Here is a 17,038-nt window from a genome sequence, read left to right as displayed (position 1 = left end):
TCCTAATATGCCCTGTCCTGGACAGCAGGGCCTTTTTTTTTTTTTTTTTTTTTGATTTTGGAGACAGGGTTTCTCTGAAGCTTTGGAACTCACTCTGTAGACCAGGCTGGCCTTGAACTCACAGAGATCCGCCTGCCTCTGTTTCCCAAGTGCTGGGGTTAAAGGCGTGCGCCACCAATGCCTGGCAACAGTAGGCCCTTGTTAGGTATTGCAAACATTCCCTTCAGACTTCTAAGCTCACCTTCTTCCTTCTTCCGGCTGGCAGTACTAGGGTTGAACCAAAGGCTCAGCTCCATTTCTTTTTCCTTCTTTCTTCCTCCTCCTTTTTTTAATGTTTACTTATTTATTAAGAAAAAGGTCTCATGTAGCCCAGCCTGGCCTCAAATGATGTGTAGCAAAGGCCTTGCTTTGATGTGCACTACCACACCTATCAGATTCAACTTGACTTCCTTTTTGTACCTTTTCTCTCTTTTCTAAGCGATGGATGTGTGTATGAGTGCAGGTATGTGCACACGTGTGCAGGGACTGCAAACAGCAAAAGTTTAGCACTGCACGAACTGGGTGCTAGGCACTGAACTTGGATTCTCTGTAAGAGCCCACATCGCACCCCAACTCCATTCTCTGGACAGCATCTTAGCGCCACAGCTCTTAAACTGCAGAGATCAGCTTCTCCCTTTGCCTTTTGTGCTTCTGCATTCCACGTAAGAAGCCAATGCCTTGCTCAGTCTCATGGAGGTTCTTTAACTTTTAAAGGCTATTCTATGTAAACGGGCATATGGCTGCATACCCTATGTGTGCATGGTATACTTAGAGGCCCAAGATGGTATCCTAGTACAGGAGTTACAGATGGTTTTGAGCCACCATGTAGTTGCTGGGAATGGAATCCACGTCCTCTGGAAGAGAAGCCAGTGCTCTTAACCGCTGAGCCATTTCTCCAGCTACACAAACGTTTCTCTTTATGTTTTCTTCTAAGAGTTTTATAATTTAATTAACTTTATTATTATAATTTTGCTTTTGTCTTGAGACAGAGTTTCTTTGTGTAGCCTTGGCTGTTCTGTAACTAGATCTGTAGACCAGGCTGTCCTCGAACTCACAAAAATCCACCTGCCTCAGCCTCCCGAGTACTGGGATTAAAGGCGTGCGCCACCATTGCCTGGCTCTAAGAGTTTTATAATTTTAGCTTATACATTTAGTTTTCTGGACCACCTTAAATTTATTTATGTGTGATGTAAAGAAAGATCCAACTTCATTTTCTTAAAATGGATATCCTGTTGGTCTGCTACCACTGTTTGAAGAATCGTGCGTGCGTGCGTGCGTGCGTGCGTGCGTGTGTGTGTGTGTGTGTGTGTGTGTGTGTGTGTGTGTGTGTGATGCAAGGCTGGAGACTGAACCCAAGGCCTCATGTATGCTAGGCAAGCACTCTACCAATGAATGTTTTTACTCTTAGTACATAGAATGCTGAGGCAGGAGGATTAAGATTTCAAGGTCAACCTGGGCTTGGCTACACATCAGATTCCAGACCAGCCTGGGCTATAGAAGCCCTGTTTTATTGTGTATTTGTTTTTAAAGGAATACACATGTACCATATCACTAAGTTTTGAAGTTAGAATCATTTGGGGAATGAAGCGTATAAAATAAGAGCTGAAAAAAATCAGTAAACTACTAATGGGGATTTAAATAGCACAGGCACTGTGGAAAAACAGCTGTCAGTTTTAAAGTTAGACAGTGAGTGAACATGCCATATTACAATTCTACTCATAAATATGTTCCCAAGAGAACTCAAAACATACATCTACACAAATACTGGAAGACAAATGTTAGCAGTGGCAGATGCAATCCAATGAAGTAATGAATGCAGGGACAAAGTGTGATCTATCCACTTATGGACTATCACAGGAATGAAGTGATGGCATTCTGATATAAGCTATGTGACCCAGCCTTGCCAACACTGACGACGGAAAGACAATCACAAAGACCCCCTCAAAACAGGCGAGTCTACAATATAAAAAAGGAGGCTAATGCTTGCCTAGAGAAAAAGAGTGGAGAGAACAGGCAGTAACAGGCAGTGGTTAGGGGCCCTTTCTCTAGAGTAACAAAATCTCTTCACCTTAATCCATGTTGGTCATACAAATTGTGAGCATACACTATGTTTTTCAAGCGGGTGGACTTGGTGACATACAAACTGTATCTTAATAAAGGGCTAGTGTATGTTTATGAATTTGAAGTTACCCTGGTGTGGCATTTATTATTCTACACTGTGTTCCATTTCCTACTGCCCGGACACTGGCCTCTAAAGTCTATCCTCACCACCACAAGTCAATGTCCCTGTATATAATAAAGATTTGCATACACCTGGTGACAAAGAGAATGAGAAACTGGCTGAGGATCGGCAAAACAAATTATAAAAGGATCTTTTAGAAGTCTATGGGGGGGGGGCTGGAGAGATGGCTCAGTGGTTAAGAGCACTGACTGCTCTTCCAGAGGTCCTGAGTTCAATTCCCAGCAACTGCATGGTGGCTCACAACCATCTATAATAGACCTGGTGTCCTTTTCTGGCGTGCAGGAATACATACAGACAGAACACTGTATACATAATGAATGAATGAATGAATGAATGGACAATTAAATCTTAAAAACAAAAAGAAGTCTATGGGTCTGGGGATGTGGCTTAGTTGGCAGAGAGCTTGTCTAGCACCCTGAGGCCCTAGGTTCAATGCCTAGCACTGAGTAAACGTGGCCATGGTGACACACCTGTAAGGCAGAAGCAGGGGACCAGGAGTTCATCCTCAGCTCACAGCATGTCTGGGCTGCCTTATGCAGTCCTGGCAGGCCTAGAACTCACAGAGACCCTCCTGTCTCTGCCTGGGATCAAAGGCATGTATGGGGCAGGAGTGGTGGCTTGGTGGTTAAAAGCACTGGCTTCTCCTTGAGTGGACATGGGTTTGACTCATAGCACCCATGGTGGCTCACAACTATCGGTAGCTCCTGTCCTAGGGGATCTGATGCTCTGCTGGCCTTTGAGGATACACATGCAGGCAAAACACCCACACACACTAAAAAATGAAGTATTTTAAGAATAAAGGTATTTTAAAAGCATCCACTGCCATGCTCAGCCCTCCAATAGAGATCCCCTTACCACATGTGTCCCTAGCTATAAACTACTTGTTAGTATGTGCAGATATTACAAGTTACCTAGTTCAACGCTTTAATTTCTGGGTGAGGAAAGACACATCTGAAGTCAGTCAGCTGCACCTGAGTTGCATCTGGACTGCACTCCTTCATAAAGCCACTCTTGATGCGCAATCAGGAGGGACTATAAAGCACCAAGAGCCACTCCAAAGACAAACCAAAACAAATGGAGGTTAGTGTTTCCAAGCCAGGCGCTGGTGGCACAAACCTTGGGGGGCGGGCTGGGAAGCCGAGGATGAGCTCAGTGGGCAGAGCACCTGCTCACTGCGCAAAGCCCTGGGTTCCAATACTGCAAGAAACAGCACTTGGCAAGAGGATCAGAAGTTCAAGGTATTCTGGCTACAAAGCAAGTTCAAGGCCAGCCTGGAATACATCACCCCCCCTCCCGTAAACAATAAGTTAGGTGACCTCTGCAATCATAAAAACCCCACTGCTACTCTTATAGAGCATCACTGGGCACAAAAGGAATGAGCACTGTGAAAAAATGACAGTCATGGTGCACCATGGCACTCCAGTGACTGGTACAGGGAAAAGGTGAGGAGGGCGGGCGGGCGGGTGTGTGTGTGTGTGTGTGTGTGTGTGTGTGTGTGTGTGTGTGTTCAGAGCAGTGGTGGAAAGAACAGTTTGCTGTTTAAACTGGAGACTTGAAAAATTATACACAGAGAATGTTAGAGTTGGATGTAATGTTAATCAGGTAATAACAACACTCTTGCTCATCTAAACACATGAAACACAAAGTCACGCTAAGCACTGAGCATGAGAAGAATGAGTGAATCGGCCGAGGCCTGATGACAGACAATCCATTTACCTCCAGAAAGAGGGTCCAGCCTGGCAGAAAGGAGCTTTGTCTCCGAGGGAAGTTCGGAAGAATGGGCTTGACTCTGTAACAGTAGTTTAACCCTGCAAGGGCACAGGCAGGGTCACCAGGGTAGTTAGGAAACCAAGGCCTCTGTCCCACCCTTGACACACCGTCGTCCTCCGTTAGCGATGGGGAAGATGTTTCAGACCCCAGCGCAAGCCTGAAACCACATTGCACTGAATTGTTAGACACACCAGGTTTTCCTCATACACACGAGTAAGTTTAATTTACCAATTAAGCAGTGAAATAACAATAACTAGTGATGAATAGAACAATGATCGTACATTCTAATAAAAAGTCACATGAATTTAGTCTCACTCTTAAAATGTCTTGTACTTACCCTTCTTATGATGCTGTGATGGGCTAAATGCCTACACAAATCGCATGAGGTGAAGGACACAGGCATCAGAGGTTACCCTTGGGACAAGACTCTGCTGTTACTACCAAGGAGGTGGCAGGCACAGGCACAGCACGGGAACACTGACAAGTGATGGCCTACCCCAGGCAGGTCAGTGTGAGTTCGGCACACTGCTCAGAAGGACACACTGGAAATGTACATGCTGACGGAAGGCAGTAAAGCCACAGGTACTATACTGCCTTCCCACGAGTGCTGGGAGTGGGAATCAACAAACGCTTTCAAGCCTCCTTCTTCCCTGCTGACGATTATGGGCACACTTCGGGCCAGAGGTCTAGCTCAGCAGAAGAGCCAGCCTCGGTTTGATGCCCAGCACTGCAAAACGAACCACAGAAACAAAGGAACACTCCCTTTAAAGGTGGCTCCTTCAGGACAGCAGCTCTCAACCATGAGTGAGTCTGTTCTTGGGGGGCATTGGTGATGTCTGTAAAGTCCTATTGGCATCTAGTATATAAGGACCAGTGTCACACAGGGCCCAGACACTCCTCCACAATCAAGAATGGTCCTTCTTAAAGAAAACCAAGCTGAGCCTGACTGTCAAGAGAGGCCTGCCAGGGGTGAGCCAGGATGCAGGGCAGCTCTGCTGAGATGTTCACCACGACTCCACGTGGGCCTCAGTCCCTGTGAAAACAGCACAGGAGCGTGGCTCATGGAACCACTGGGACAGAACTTGTCAGCAAAGTTTGTAGAAGAACTGAACATGGCCATTCTCAGCTATAAATCTTGGGCTATGTAAGATCCTGATTCAACTAAGAACATTTACTGCTTTCATAGAGGACCTGAGTTTGGGTCCCAGCATCCACATCATGGCTCACAACCACCTGTAACTCCAATTTCAGGGAACCTAATAAATACCCTCTTCTGACCTCTGCAGGCATTACATGTATAAGGTACACACACACACACACACACACACACACACACACACACACACAAGTAAATTTTATATAGAAGTCAGACACGTTTGTGGAAAGCAGAAAAGGCTAAGAGAGCAGAATAAATGTAATTGTCACTTCTGCACTAGCTTGTCCAATGACAGCTGTGGCTGTCCAACAACGCTAAGATACAACACTGCTCCAATGATGCTTTGGCTACAAAACATCCATTCCAGCTGCTAACAATGAGAACAATACCCAGAGAAACTTCTCCTGTTGGGTTCCCTAGGTAGTTGTGGGGTGTGTTGTACACTCTTCATGAATATATCCAAGGTTCTCACTGAAGACATACTCCACTAAAGAGAACAATATATCCATTAGGCTTTGATTAAAAGCTACCAAATGCCAGGTATGGTGATGTATGATTTTAATCCCAGTACTCAGGAGGCAGAGACAGGAGGATCTCTCTAAGTTCTAGGCCAGCCTGGTCTACAGAGTGAGTTCCAGGACAGTCAGGACTGCACAGAGAGATCCTGCCTCAAAATAAATTAAAAAAACACAAACAAGGACTACCAAGAAAAAACTGAACATATTAAAGAGGAAATAACTGATAAAACATTAGAAAGATTTATGTGGTTTAAAACAGTCATAATTTAAAACTGCAAGTACTTAACATTTACAACACTGTAAATGTTCACTGTTGGTAAGTACGAAAGCTTAAATAACATGGGCGTGTTGGAAATGGACAACAGATTGTTAGCATCCTGAATCATACATGTGGAGAGATAGTCAAAGCAAGTGAAGCATGGTTTTTGGGGAGATATCTGCACCCCCAAGGTCACTGCAGCACTCTACAACAGCCCAGACAGAAGCTACTCAAGCCCACTCACGCGTTAGTGGAGTTGATTTACACTAGTTAAAGAAAAGGTGGGCATAAATACAATGGGAATTAGTTAGTCTTAAAAGGAAATGCTTAGTGAAGTCACACAGATTACTATGTGGCACCACTATACAACTAATGTAAACCAGGTAAACATGAACAAGCCATGAAATGGCAACTTGTAGAGGCTAGGGAAACAAACAAAGAAAGAGTCAACGATGGGAAAGTTTTAGAAGGCTACCAAGGATGGCTCAGTTGGTAAAGTGGCTTGCTGCCAACCCTGATAACCTGACGCACATGGTGGGAAGAAAGTGCCAACCTCTGCAGGTTGTCTGACCACCACATACGCCCCATAGCAGGTATACACTCATAAATACATTATACACACAAAAATGTGATAAGGTTTTAGCTATAAAAGAAAAATAAATTATAGAGATCTGCCATATGGCAGAGTGCCTAGAGTAAATACTATACCTATACTAAAACTAGGCTTAAAGGCATTTTGAACATAGCACAATGACTGAGTACTTGCCTAGCACAAAGAAGGCCCTGAGTTTAATCCTCAAGCCAGAAACAAAATCAAAATAATGGGGTTGGGGAGATAGCTCTGAAGGCAAGAACACTTGCTTTGCAAGCCTGAAGACCCAAGACCAATCTCTGGAACCCACATGAAAAAGAAAAAAAGGTCTGATACAGTGGTAGGCACTCCTATGAGCACTGTACTCCCAGCAGTGCTGTGGGCAGTTGGGAGGGAGGCAGGGGCTAGCTTGCTCAGCAGAGTGGCTGCCTCAGAGTGGAAGAAGGAAACTGACTCCAAGTTGTCCTCTGACCTTCACGGGTGCTCAACGGCATGTGTGTATCTGCCCTCACACAGTTCACCAAATAATTCTTGGAAAATAAAGGGTTTGTTTTTTAATGCTAAGCTAGATCTTGTACACAATGAGGCAAGAGGAAACTTGCGGAGATGATGGATGGGCAGCGGCTGTGTGGCAATTTCAGTGTCTACTTCTCTCCAGCCCCACCAGGCCACACATCTTAAAGACATACAGCCTTCTGTATGTTGAATGTACTCAACAGTTTACCATGCCAGGCATGGCGGTGCATGATTATAAACCCAGCAGAGACAGAGAGATCTCTGTGTGCTCAAGCCTAGTCTAGGTTACATAGAGAGTTCCAGGACAGCCAGGGCTGCAGAGACCTTGTCTAAAAAAACAAAAAGGGGTGGGAAGAGAAGGAAAACTAGTTTAACACTACAAGAAAACTACAAGCAAGGAAACTTTGCTTTTTTTGCATTCTATCATGTGACCTAATAACCCTCTTTCTATGCATCTCCGTCTGGCAAGACTTGAGTGGGTTTTTTTGTTTTGTTTTCTTTTGTTATTTTTAGCACTCTGCACTCTTGGCAGATCTACCCCTTCCTAACTTGAGAGAAAACAGCCAGCCCATGGACACACCCTCAATTCTATATTTCCCCCAGACCTTTTATTTTGAAAGATTTCTAGCTTCTGGAAAACAGAAAGAACAATGAACATCTGCACAACGCTCACTTGGACCTGCCTATCTGTTGTCAACACTGGTCCACACCCTGTTTCTGCTTTTGTCAGAGTCATTTGAAACATTTCACTCTAAACATTTCACCAACCCATAATAAGAATCTCCTATGTAACAATGAGCATGCTTCATTACCATTTCCACTAAAATTACTAATTCTCTAACATTACCTAATATTCAGTATGCAGTCAAATCTCTATCTCTCTGTCACACACACACACACACACACACACTTACTCTATCCTTTCTATGAATCCAAATCTAACTAATGAACTTGGTTGCTGGTTCTCTGTATTCGATGCAGACATTCCCAGTCTCACTTTGTCCTCTGACCTTGCAGCACAAGTCTGCACGTCTTTAAACTTACCTCTATCCACTTCAAGCCTTGCTTTTTCTTGTTTCTACTATTTAAGAAACTGTCCCCTATGATCTGTAATTCTCTCTCGGTCGCTTCCCTCAGAGGCGGATCCAGGACGGGATGGCCTCACTGGCTGCCCTCTTCCTCAGGCCTCCATCCCTTCACTAACCTGCTGAATCATATTCCTGCAATTTCGCTTGACCAATCTGGCTCACTAGTCACCAATGGTTTTCCTGGTGCCAAGTCCAAAGGGCACTTTTCAGTGACCTCTGCTAAGCACGGGCCATTACTACCCATTTTCTCCCCCAGTCCTCTCAACCTTGGCATAACTGTCTTGTTCTCATGCCGAGGGATAACATTCACCAGCTGTTCTTGACCTCTTCAGGCCCACCAGGGTGTCAACTACAGCTACTAAGGATCCCCAAATCCTTTTCAGCCCACAACTCTCTATAGAGCCCAAGAGCCAACCACCTATTTACCCAAACTAAGCACTGTGGAAGGCGTCGGTAGCTCTCGGCTCATTCTCCCATCACCTTCCTTCTCATGTGTTTATTCTGTGTACGTGCGGAGGTCGGGGCTGCCCTTTCAGTCGAGTCACACCATCAGCCTCTGGCCTGCTGAGCCATCTCTAGGGCCCTCTCTTTCTCCGTTTTCAGAACAAAGACACCAGTCCTCTGAATTTAAATTGAAACATTTCTGTCTGCCTCGTTCAGCCAACGAAATCACCTTGAATCCTTCTGATTCAGGTGTGATGTCCATAATCACAACACTCTGGAGGCAAAGGCAGGAAGATCTCTGCAAGTGTGAGACCAGCTTTGATCCCCAGGCCAACCAGGGTTATAACGTGGAGATTTTATCTAAAAAGAGTGAGTAATTGACAACAAAAGGAAGTTTCTACTGTGGCCAGTCACATAGACACAGTCTGGCTCTGATTCCCAGCCCTCTTCTTCAGCCTAAGCTTGTTCTTGTTCATAGGTTTTTTCTGAAACGTCGTGGGTCAGGGTTAAGCATCTGCTGATCTGGGCACAGCCTGGCTGCTAAGGACACAGGAGCCAGAGCTGGGAAAAGTTGGGTCCACCTAGTTGCTTCTTAGTATTGACAACCTCCTTACACCTTAAACGTTTCATTTCTAAAACAGGGTAATGAACCAGATGTGGGGTATACATCTATAATCCTAGCACTCCAGAATTAGAGTCAGGAGGATTAGGGGTTTCAGGTACAAAGCCTGGGCTACTCCAACTGAGGATTATACAAGGGTATATGTGGAATATTTGTTCCAATCTCTAAGTAAATTAAATACCTAATAATACTTGTTATAAGATGAAGTCTAAACTACTTATCACAGCTCTTTTTAATCTGGTCACCACCTACTTGATCCATCTCATTTTCTCATCTCCTGTTTCACAGCTATCTGTACACATAATTTCCTCTTCCTAAAAAGCCCCTTTCCATTGCTTTGTCCAAAAAAATGAACAAGCTAAGCCCTTAACCTGGAGTTTGCCCTTTGACCCTCATACAAATCTATCACTGCTTCCTTTTCTGTTTCCCTCCCAACTGCACTGTGAGTTCAAGGCAGGTAAGTGGAGGAAAGCAGGCTGTGGATAGGCTCACTTACTGATGTTTCAGAGGACCTGGGTTTGGTTCTCAGTGTCCACATGACAATTCACAACTGCCTATGACTGACTCACACACACACACACACACACTCACAGCCACACACACTCCAAGAACCTGGCACTATCTTCTGGCCCCTTGCACAAATGTGGGGCACATATACTCACTTAGAATCACGTACATAAGAATTAAAAAATAATAACTTGGGGCTGGGGAGGTGGCTCAGTGTTTAAGAGCACTGGCTGCTCTTCCAGAGGACCTGAGTTCAATTCCCAGCACCCACATGGCAGCTCAAAACTTCAGTTACTCCAGTTTCAGAGGATCCAATGAACTCACACAGACCTACATGCAAGTCAAACACCAATGCACATAATATCAATAACTTTAAAGGAGATTTTTTTTAAGTGGAGAAAATAACACAAAAAACTAAGACTAGATATAGAAACTCACTTCAGCTACGGCACCTGATAAAGGCGAGTTCACAGAACGGCCCACTGATCGAGGGTTACTGAGCCACAGGCTTGGAAGACAGTACTGGGTGTGGTACAGAGTAGACAGGAGGACAGGGACTCAAACTGGGTCACACAGATGCTCATGGCAGGAAGGGCAGATGCAGGCTGCCGAGATGGCTTGTGATTGTGAGTGATTGCTGCTATTTCAGAGGACCTGTGTTTGGTTCTTTCTGACACACAGGTTAGAGTATGTGAACACAGAGTCAAAACCGCAAGGCAGCAAAGGTGGGCTTTTGTGCATGTACGCTATACACTATGTATATACTTGGGGGTCTTGGGTGCGTTTTGTTTTAAAGACATGGCTTCATATAGTCCAAGCTGGCCTTGAACTTCTGATTTTCCTGACTCTATCTCCCAAGCCCTAGGATTAAAGGCATTCATCACCATGCCTGACTTAAGTATTTAATCTGTTTTGCTCCTTTTCAGTACTGAGAACTGAACATAGGGTCTTGTGCACACTAGTCCAGCACTTTACCCCATTCCCTTCATGGTGTTTGGTTTTGGTTTTCTCGAGACAGGGTTTCCCTGTGTAGCTTTGGAGGCTGTCCTAGAACGCACGCTGTAGACCAGGTTAGCCTCGAACTCACAGAGATCCCCCCTTCCTCTGCTTCCCAAGTGCTGGGATTAAAGGTGTGTGTGTAACCACTGCCCATCTCTCGACATGTTCTTAAGAGAGAAACTGAAATAACTTCAAGTTAACCATACGACAGAGAATGTCTGTTAAAAAGTTCCATCTGGAAACTATCAAATAAGCAATGAGAAGGATTAGCATACTAAGTATGTAATAGTCTATACTACCAAAGGCGTGGTAACTAAGAGAACATTCAATACCAAGGCTATTTCCAGATTGTGCCTTGCCCTCAGTGACTCCATGTTGTGAGCAGCATCTGGCTGCACTCTGAGTGAAAATGCTGAGGCAGGAATACTCCGCCTCCCTGAGCAAACCGCACCACTACCTGTCAGCCCCTCGCACAAGGCACAGATTTCTAAAAGTGAAACATAAACTTTTTCACCTATAAGCTTAGCAAAGCAGCCAGAGGTGATGTCCTGGGCCTTTAATCCCTGCATTTGTGAGGCAGAGGTTAGCCTCTTTGAGTTGGAGACCACCCTGGTTTACACAGCCAGTTCTAGGCCACCCAGGGAGAAAAATAAAACAAAACCCAACCAACCACCAATCAAAATAAACGGGGATCCTATGAGCACTAAGTGTTCTGAATTCCTATCAGAAAAGCCATTCCCAAGAACTCACCAGATACATTGACTGACCCGGAACCCCTACTTGGATCCCATGAAGGGGGAGAGCTCTGACACCGTAATGGCAGCAGCCCCCACAGGACTGGTCCTGTGACTATGAGTGTATCCCCACTGTTGATGTGGCCACCTGTCTGTCCTTCTGGGTGAGAGGCCCCCCTCAATGACAAGGTCTATCTCAGGGTCTCCCTCAGCTCTGAGACCCTCACATCTTACCTGAACACTTGTCTTTTTCTGTACGTCCCTGACATTCTCTGCTGCCTCACTGCAGGAATCTTTACCCCCTGTGCAGACACTCAGTAACCCATAGAGTACAATCACTGTGGGTGTGTGTGGTGTCTCGTGAGGGACAATACCCCCACCCCCAATGAGGACCGGAACAAAATAACGTCATTTTTGTCAATGGCCAGCTGTCAAGGGACATCTCCAATTCTGGGCAAGACTGCGGCAGACGGGACCCGGCTTGTGAAATCTGTTCTTGGGCAAACCCTGGCACTGTGAAAAGGCCAAGCGTTGTCCCTCTTTGTCTCAAGCACAGCATACTCACGACATGGGGCCTGCAAGGTTAAGTCTTAAAACGCCATGGAGCACCGGGCAGGTGGCTTTTCTCGCACTGACAGGCGACTGCAAACAGTTCTTTCTACTCGGGTCAGTACAGCAGGACACGCGCCTTTCTGGACTCTGAGACGCCAGGTTTATCTAAGCCCACGTTTGTTTGTTTGTTTGTTTGTTAAATTAAAAAGACAACCTTCCTCCTTAGCAGTTAGGGAAAGATGTCAGAGACGGGGCCTGGGGATGGACTCTCGTGATGCTAAAGGACCCGAGACGAGGGTGGCCCGGGCGGGGTCGGGGCTGGCGTCCCCGCCCTCGGCAGAGCCTCCAGAGGGTGCCCTGGGGGGCGTCTGCCCCGAGGGAGCGGCCGGGGGACGGTGTGGGCCGGCGGGCGGCTCTGGCGGAGGACGGGAGCGCAGGGAGGGGAAAGGGGGCGGCGGCGGCGAGGTGGGGCGGCGCGAGGCGGTGGCGGCCGCGCAGGGCGGGCGGCCGGCCTCCCCCCTCCCGGCCTCGGGCCCCAGTCACTCACATGCGGGCCCGCGCCCTCTCGGGCTCCTCCCGCCTCGGGGACACCAGTCGCCCGCCGGGCGGGGAGGCCGGACCAGCAACTTCCTGCTTCCGGTGCCGCGACCCGGAAGCGGTCCTCACGCCCGCTTGGCCAGGCCTCCAACACAAAGGGAAACCTTTTCGCGCTCCGCGCTCCCGAAGCGCGATCCGGCGAGGTCTCGGGGCGCGGGGAGAACTCTCGCGGTATCTCGAAAGCTTGCGCTCTTGCGCCCCCTGGCGCCCACCTCGCGCTGCTGCTCCTTCTTAGTACTAGCCTTCTCGACTCAAATCTCTCCCATCGTATCTGTTTCCTCGTTTGCTTCTGTTGCCCGCTGATTCTGCGCTAGGCATCACTAAACGGTCTGTTCGTACGAAACTGCTGCAGCAATTCTGTGGTTGTTGTTTGTTTGTGTTTCGAGACACGATTTCTCTGTATTGCTTTGGAGGCTGTCCTGGAACTGGCCTCGAACTCACAGAGATCCGCCTGCCTCTGCCTCCCGAGGGCTGGGATTAAAGGCAGCACCACCACCAACCGGCCCAACAATTCTATTGTAGCATAAACATTCTCACAACGCTTAACTCTCTACCAGTCAAAACAAGTTTATGGAGCTGGTTAAAGCACTGGAGATTCTTCTCACAGATAGGGTGTGGTTGTCCGCATTTGATGCCAGATTCGTCAGAATTGTCTGTGATGTTAGAACTTAAAAACAAATGTAGTTTTACTCATTTTCCTTATGTGCACGTGTGCCGCCATGAAGGGTGTGTTGCATGTGAATGCATGCGCCCTCAGAGGCCAGAGGCGCAGGACTTGCTGCAGGGAGTTGTGAGCAGAAAGATGCAGGTTCTGGGACCTGAACTCAGATCCTTCGGAAGGGCAGCTCATGCTGTCATCAGCAGAACCATCTCTCCAGCCCCTGTGTCAGGAGTCTTTCCCTGACTTCTGCACGGGACCTGCGGGCAAAAACCTGGGCTCAGCCCTGATGCTACAACAGCAGGGTCGGGCAAACCAGAGAAAGAGAACAAAGACTCAGGCCACTCTATGCACTGACCCCCACCCTCCCCACCCCAGTACATACACAACCAATTCTCCTCTCCCGACTGTTGTTCTTTTAAGTTAAAGTTAGAAAGGCGCGATGGATGGAGCACGAGCCAGACAGAGTACATTAGCAGTGGTTTTATTACAGCGGTGGAGAGCGAGGAAGGGAGACACGAGAGGGGGAGACGAGAGAGTGGGGGGTAAGAGCAGAGCAGGAAGAGAGAGGAGGAGAGCGTCAGTGGGCAGGGGGTCTGCCTTTTAATTACACCTGCGTGCAGACTGTACTCGTGGAACCCTGGGCTGGCCAGAGCGCTGCCTGAGTGCATTCTGCCAGGTGACGGGGCAGGCCAGCCTAACGCCTGAACCGCTCACTGCCACCTGACATTACTTGTTCCCTTAGCTGACACACCGAGGCTGTTGGCGCTGACTCTTTTTTCACCCTTTAAAATTACACCCACACAAGCCGGAGCGTTGGCTCAGCAGTTAAGGACACTGGCTAATCCTGCAGAGGACCGGGGTTCAGTTCCAACCGCCTACAAAATGTCTTAAAACGGTTACTCCACGGGATCTGATACCCTCCTCTCACCTCTATGTGCACTGGGCACACAGACATGCATTCGGGCAAAACACGCATACACATGAAAATAAATAAAACCGAAACAAAATTTAATTCCAGGTCTACTATGAACTGGAAATAATTTGGGTAAATTTAGCAATTTTAATTTATGTCAGCACTTCTAAGCCAGTCTGGCACCAAGGAAACTGTATAAAAACATAAGTACGTGTAGACAGCACACACGTGTGCAGAGACATGTGCAGAGCACCGAAGCAATCCTTACTCCCAAATCTGTGCTTTTTAAATTACGTGAGTTTCCCCTGAATCCTGGTAGAGAACTTACCGTAGAAACATGGACCTGGCGCCTAAGCTGGCCAGTGGTACAGATGGACAGACTGAAGCCTGAGTTCGAAACTTGAGCTAGTCATGTGGACGTAGCAATACTTTTTCCTGGTCCCAGAGATAAATAGCAGGGGAGGAGATGCCTTCCAGGGGGAAATGACTATGTCACTTTAGGCCAAAGCTTTTTCTTTCTTTCTTAAAAAAATATTTATTTGTTTTACATATATATATATATATATATATATATATATATATATATATATACAGTGTTCTGCCTGCATGTATCCCTGCAGGCCAGAAGAGGGCACCAGATCTCATTATAGATGGTTGTGAGCCACCATGTGGGTGCTGGGAATTGAACTCAGTACCTCTGGAAGAGCAGCCAAGTACTCTTTTTTTTTTTAATATTTTATTTATTTATTTTGTGTACAGTCTTCTGCCTGCATGCTAGCTGAGGGCACCAGATCTCATTCAAGGTGGTCGTGAGTCACCATGTGGTTGCTGGGAATTGAACTCAGGACCTCTGGAAGAATAGTCAGTGCTCTTAACTGCTGAGCCATCTCTCCAGTCCTAGGCTAAAGCTTTTTACTCTTTTAATTAATGGTGAGCTGAATAACTTCCCATGCTGTATACATATCTAGAACAGTGGGGGTGGGTGGGTAAAAATGGAGATGGCTGGATCAGGTATCTTCTGCCGGTCCTGTGCCAATGGAGGCTATGGAGTCCTTCCCTGACCAGGCTCTGCAGGTCATCCAGTGTCAACTGTTAACCCAGCCGTTGTGGTCACCAACGCTCGGGCTGTTATTTGGTCTGCGAGCATCCCTGGTAGGCTTCTCCTTCTTTCATCAGAAGATACCGCCTAGCCAGTGTCACATTCAAAGACACAGACAACCTAGTAGCTAGGCCTCCAGTCTCTTACAGAATAAGAGCCAATTTATCTGTCTCGGCCTTCGAAGTTCTATAAGCCTCTTCTTCAGAGCATCACCTAGTGAGAGTCCTGAGGAGAAGGCCAGCGGAGTTCCTGCTACTTGGAGCTGTGAAGCAGACCCTCGAAGTTGCATTGAAGAGGAAAGGGCCCCTTGCCCTAAGGGTACCCGCTTCACAGGGAACAATGCAGGTCAGAGTAGCAGCACCCTTAGACAAGAGTCTAGGAGAGAACGGAGAGCACCTTTAGGATTTTAGGGTCCAGAGCTGGAGAGATGGTTCAGCGGTTAAGAGCAATGGCTGCTCTTCCAGAGGTCCTGAGTTCAATTCCCAGCAACCACATGGTGGCTCACAACCATCTGTAATGAGATCTGGTGTCCTCTTCTGGTGTGCAGGCAAACATGCAGGCAGAACACTGTATACATAACAAATAAATAAATAAATCCGGGATTTGTCCAGAAAAACAAAAGCAAAGAAACCAGCAGAACATCCCAGTACTCAGGAGACAGAGGCAGGTGAATCTCTGAGTTCCAGATCAACCTAGTCTACAGAGAAACCCTGTCTCAAAAAAACATTTTAGGGTTCAGAGAGTGTAGAAGTGACCATTCCAGAAAAACAAAAGCAAAAAAAAAAAACAAGAGAACATCCCAGCACTCGGGAGGCAGGGGCAGGTGAATCTCTGAGTTGGAGGCCAGCCTGGTCTACAGAGCGAGTTCCAGGGCAGCCAGGGCTACACGGAGAAACCCTGTCTTGAAAAACAAACAAACAAGACCCAAAGCAACAACGAAGAAACCAAGATAACATGTAAGCCTTGTGTAGCAAGGCAGTCCAAGCAAGCAACGCTCAGGGACACTCAGCCACGATGCTTCAGGTAGAGCCAGGAATGAACCCCCATGTGCCAGAGGTGAAAGTGACAGAGACATAGATTGACTAGGTCACCTTCTGCTGCCCAAATTGGTGCATTCATCTTTTAGAGATCTTGACTCAGGCCAACTCGAGGATTCATGACCTGGATACATCAGAGATTTCCAGGCCTAACTAATTTAAAGCAGAGTTGGAGATTTTTATAAAGATATTTTTAAAGACTTAAGCCACGGGGATTAAGGGAGGAAGAGGGGCACTCAGAGAGACAGGCATGTCTGGGCACATGGATGTTGTTACGTGCTTCCCAAGGGAGGGTAGCAGAGAGGAAGCCTGGGACAAACCCAAGGAGGAGGGAGAAGGCGGGGATGAGGAAGGGAGGAGGGAGAGGAAGGGACAAGAGTGTCTGTGCAGCAGCCTGCCCAAATGAGCGCCAAAAGCTCTGGGGAGACGCCCCCTGAAGGCCTACTGATGCATGAGGAGTGACTCAGGCCCACCATCACCTCGTCCAACCTCACCAATACGGACACGGCTGACAAGTTGGCTCACACGCACGCATCAGAGTGTGGGTCAGAAAGGACAGCACATGGTGCCAAGCTGAGGGCCTGACTTGACCCTGGATTTTTAAGTCAGCATGGCTTGCGTTAATATAACACAGTTGTAGAACACATTAAAGATGCCAAAACTTTAAAGGCGTTTCAAAAACTTTCAACCACT

At 47.1% G+C, this 17,038-nt stretch overlaps 1 protein-coding gene across 5 annotated transcripts in view; it reads right to left on the bottom strand.

The window, feature by feature from the left end:
* CUNH6orf89 (chromosome unknown C6orf89 homolog) overlaps positions 1-12,739 on the bottom strand; it is a 30,686-nt gene extending 17,947 nt beyond the window's left edge. Inside the window, exons 1-2 of one of the 5 annotated variants that reach the window (XM_005084913.4) lie at positions 12,586-12,739; positions 3,998-4,089 (exon numbers count right to left, since the gene is read on the bottom strand). Coding sequence is in view for 1 of the 5 variants with exons in the window: in XM_013124339.3 (XP_012979793.1) it covers positions 12,586-12,587 (2 nt within the window). In the remaining 4 variants the exon portion in view is untranslated. Of the gene's footprint in view, positions 1-3,997; positions 4,109-8,136; positions 8,266-12,051; positions 12,469-12,585 lie in introns of those variants that run through there. The other 4 variants (XM_040732571.1, XM_013124340.3, XM_013124339.3 and 1 more) reach the window with 4 other exon arrangements.
* Between the last annotated feature and the right edge of the window lie 4,299 nt (positions 12,740-17,038).

This window comes from Mesocricetus auratus, unplaced genomic scaffold, assembly GCF_017639785.1.
Source record: "Mesocricetus auratus isolate SY011 unplaced genomic scaffold, BCM_Maur_2.0 Super-Scaffold_100027, whole genome shotgun sequence".
Classification (NCBI taxonomy): Eukaryota; Metazoa; Chordata; class Mammalia; order Rodentia; family Cricetidae; genus Mesocricetus; species Mesocricetus auratus.
This window is presented reverse-complemented; position numbering and strand designations above follow the sequence as displayed.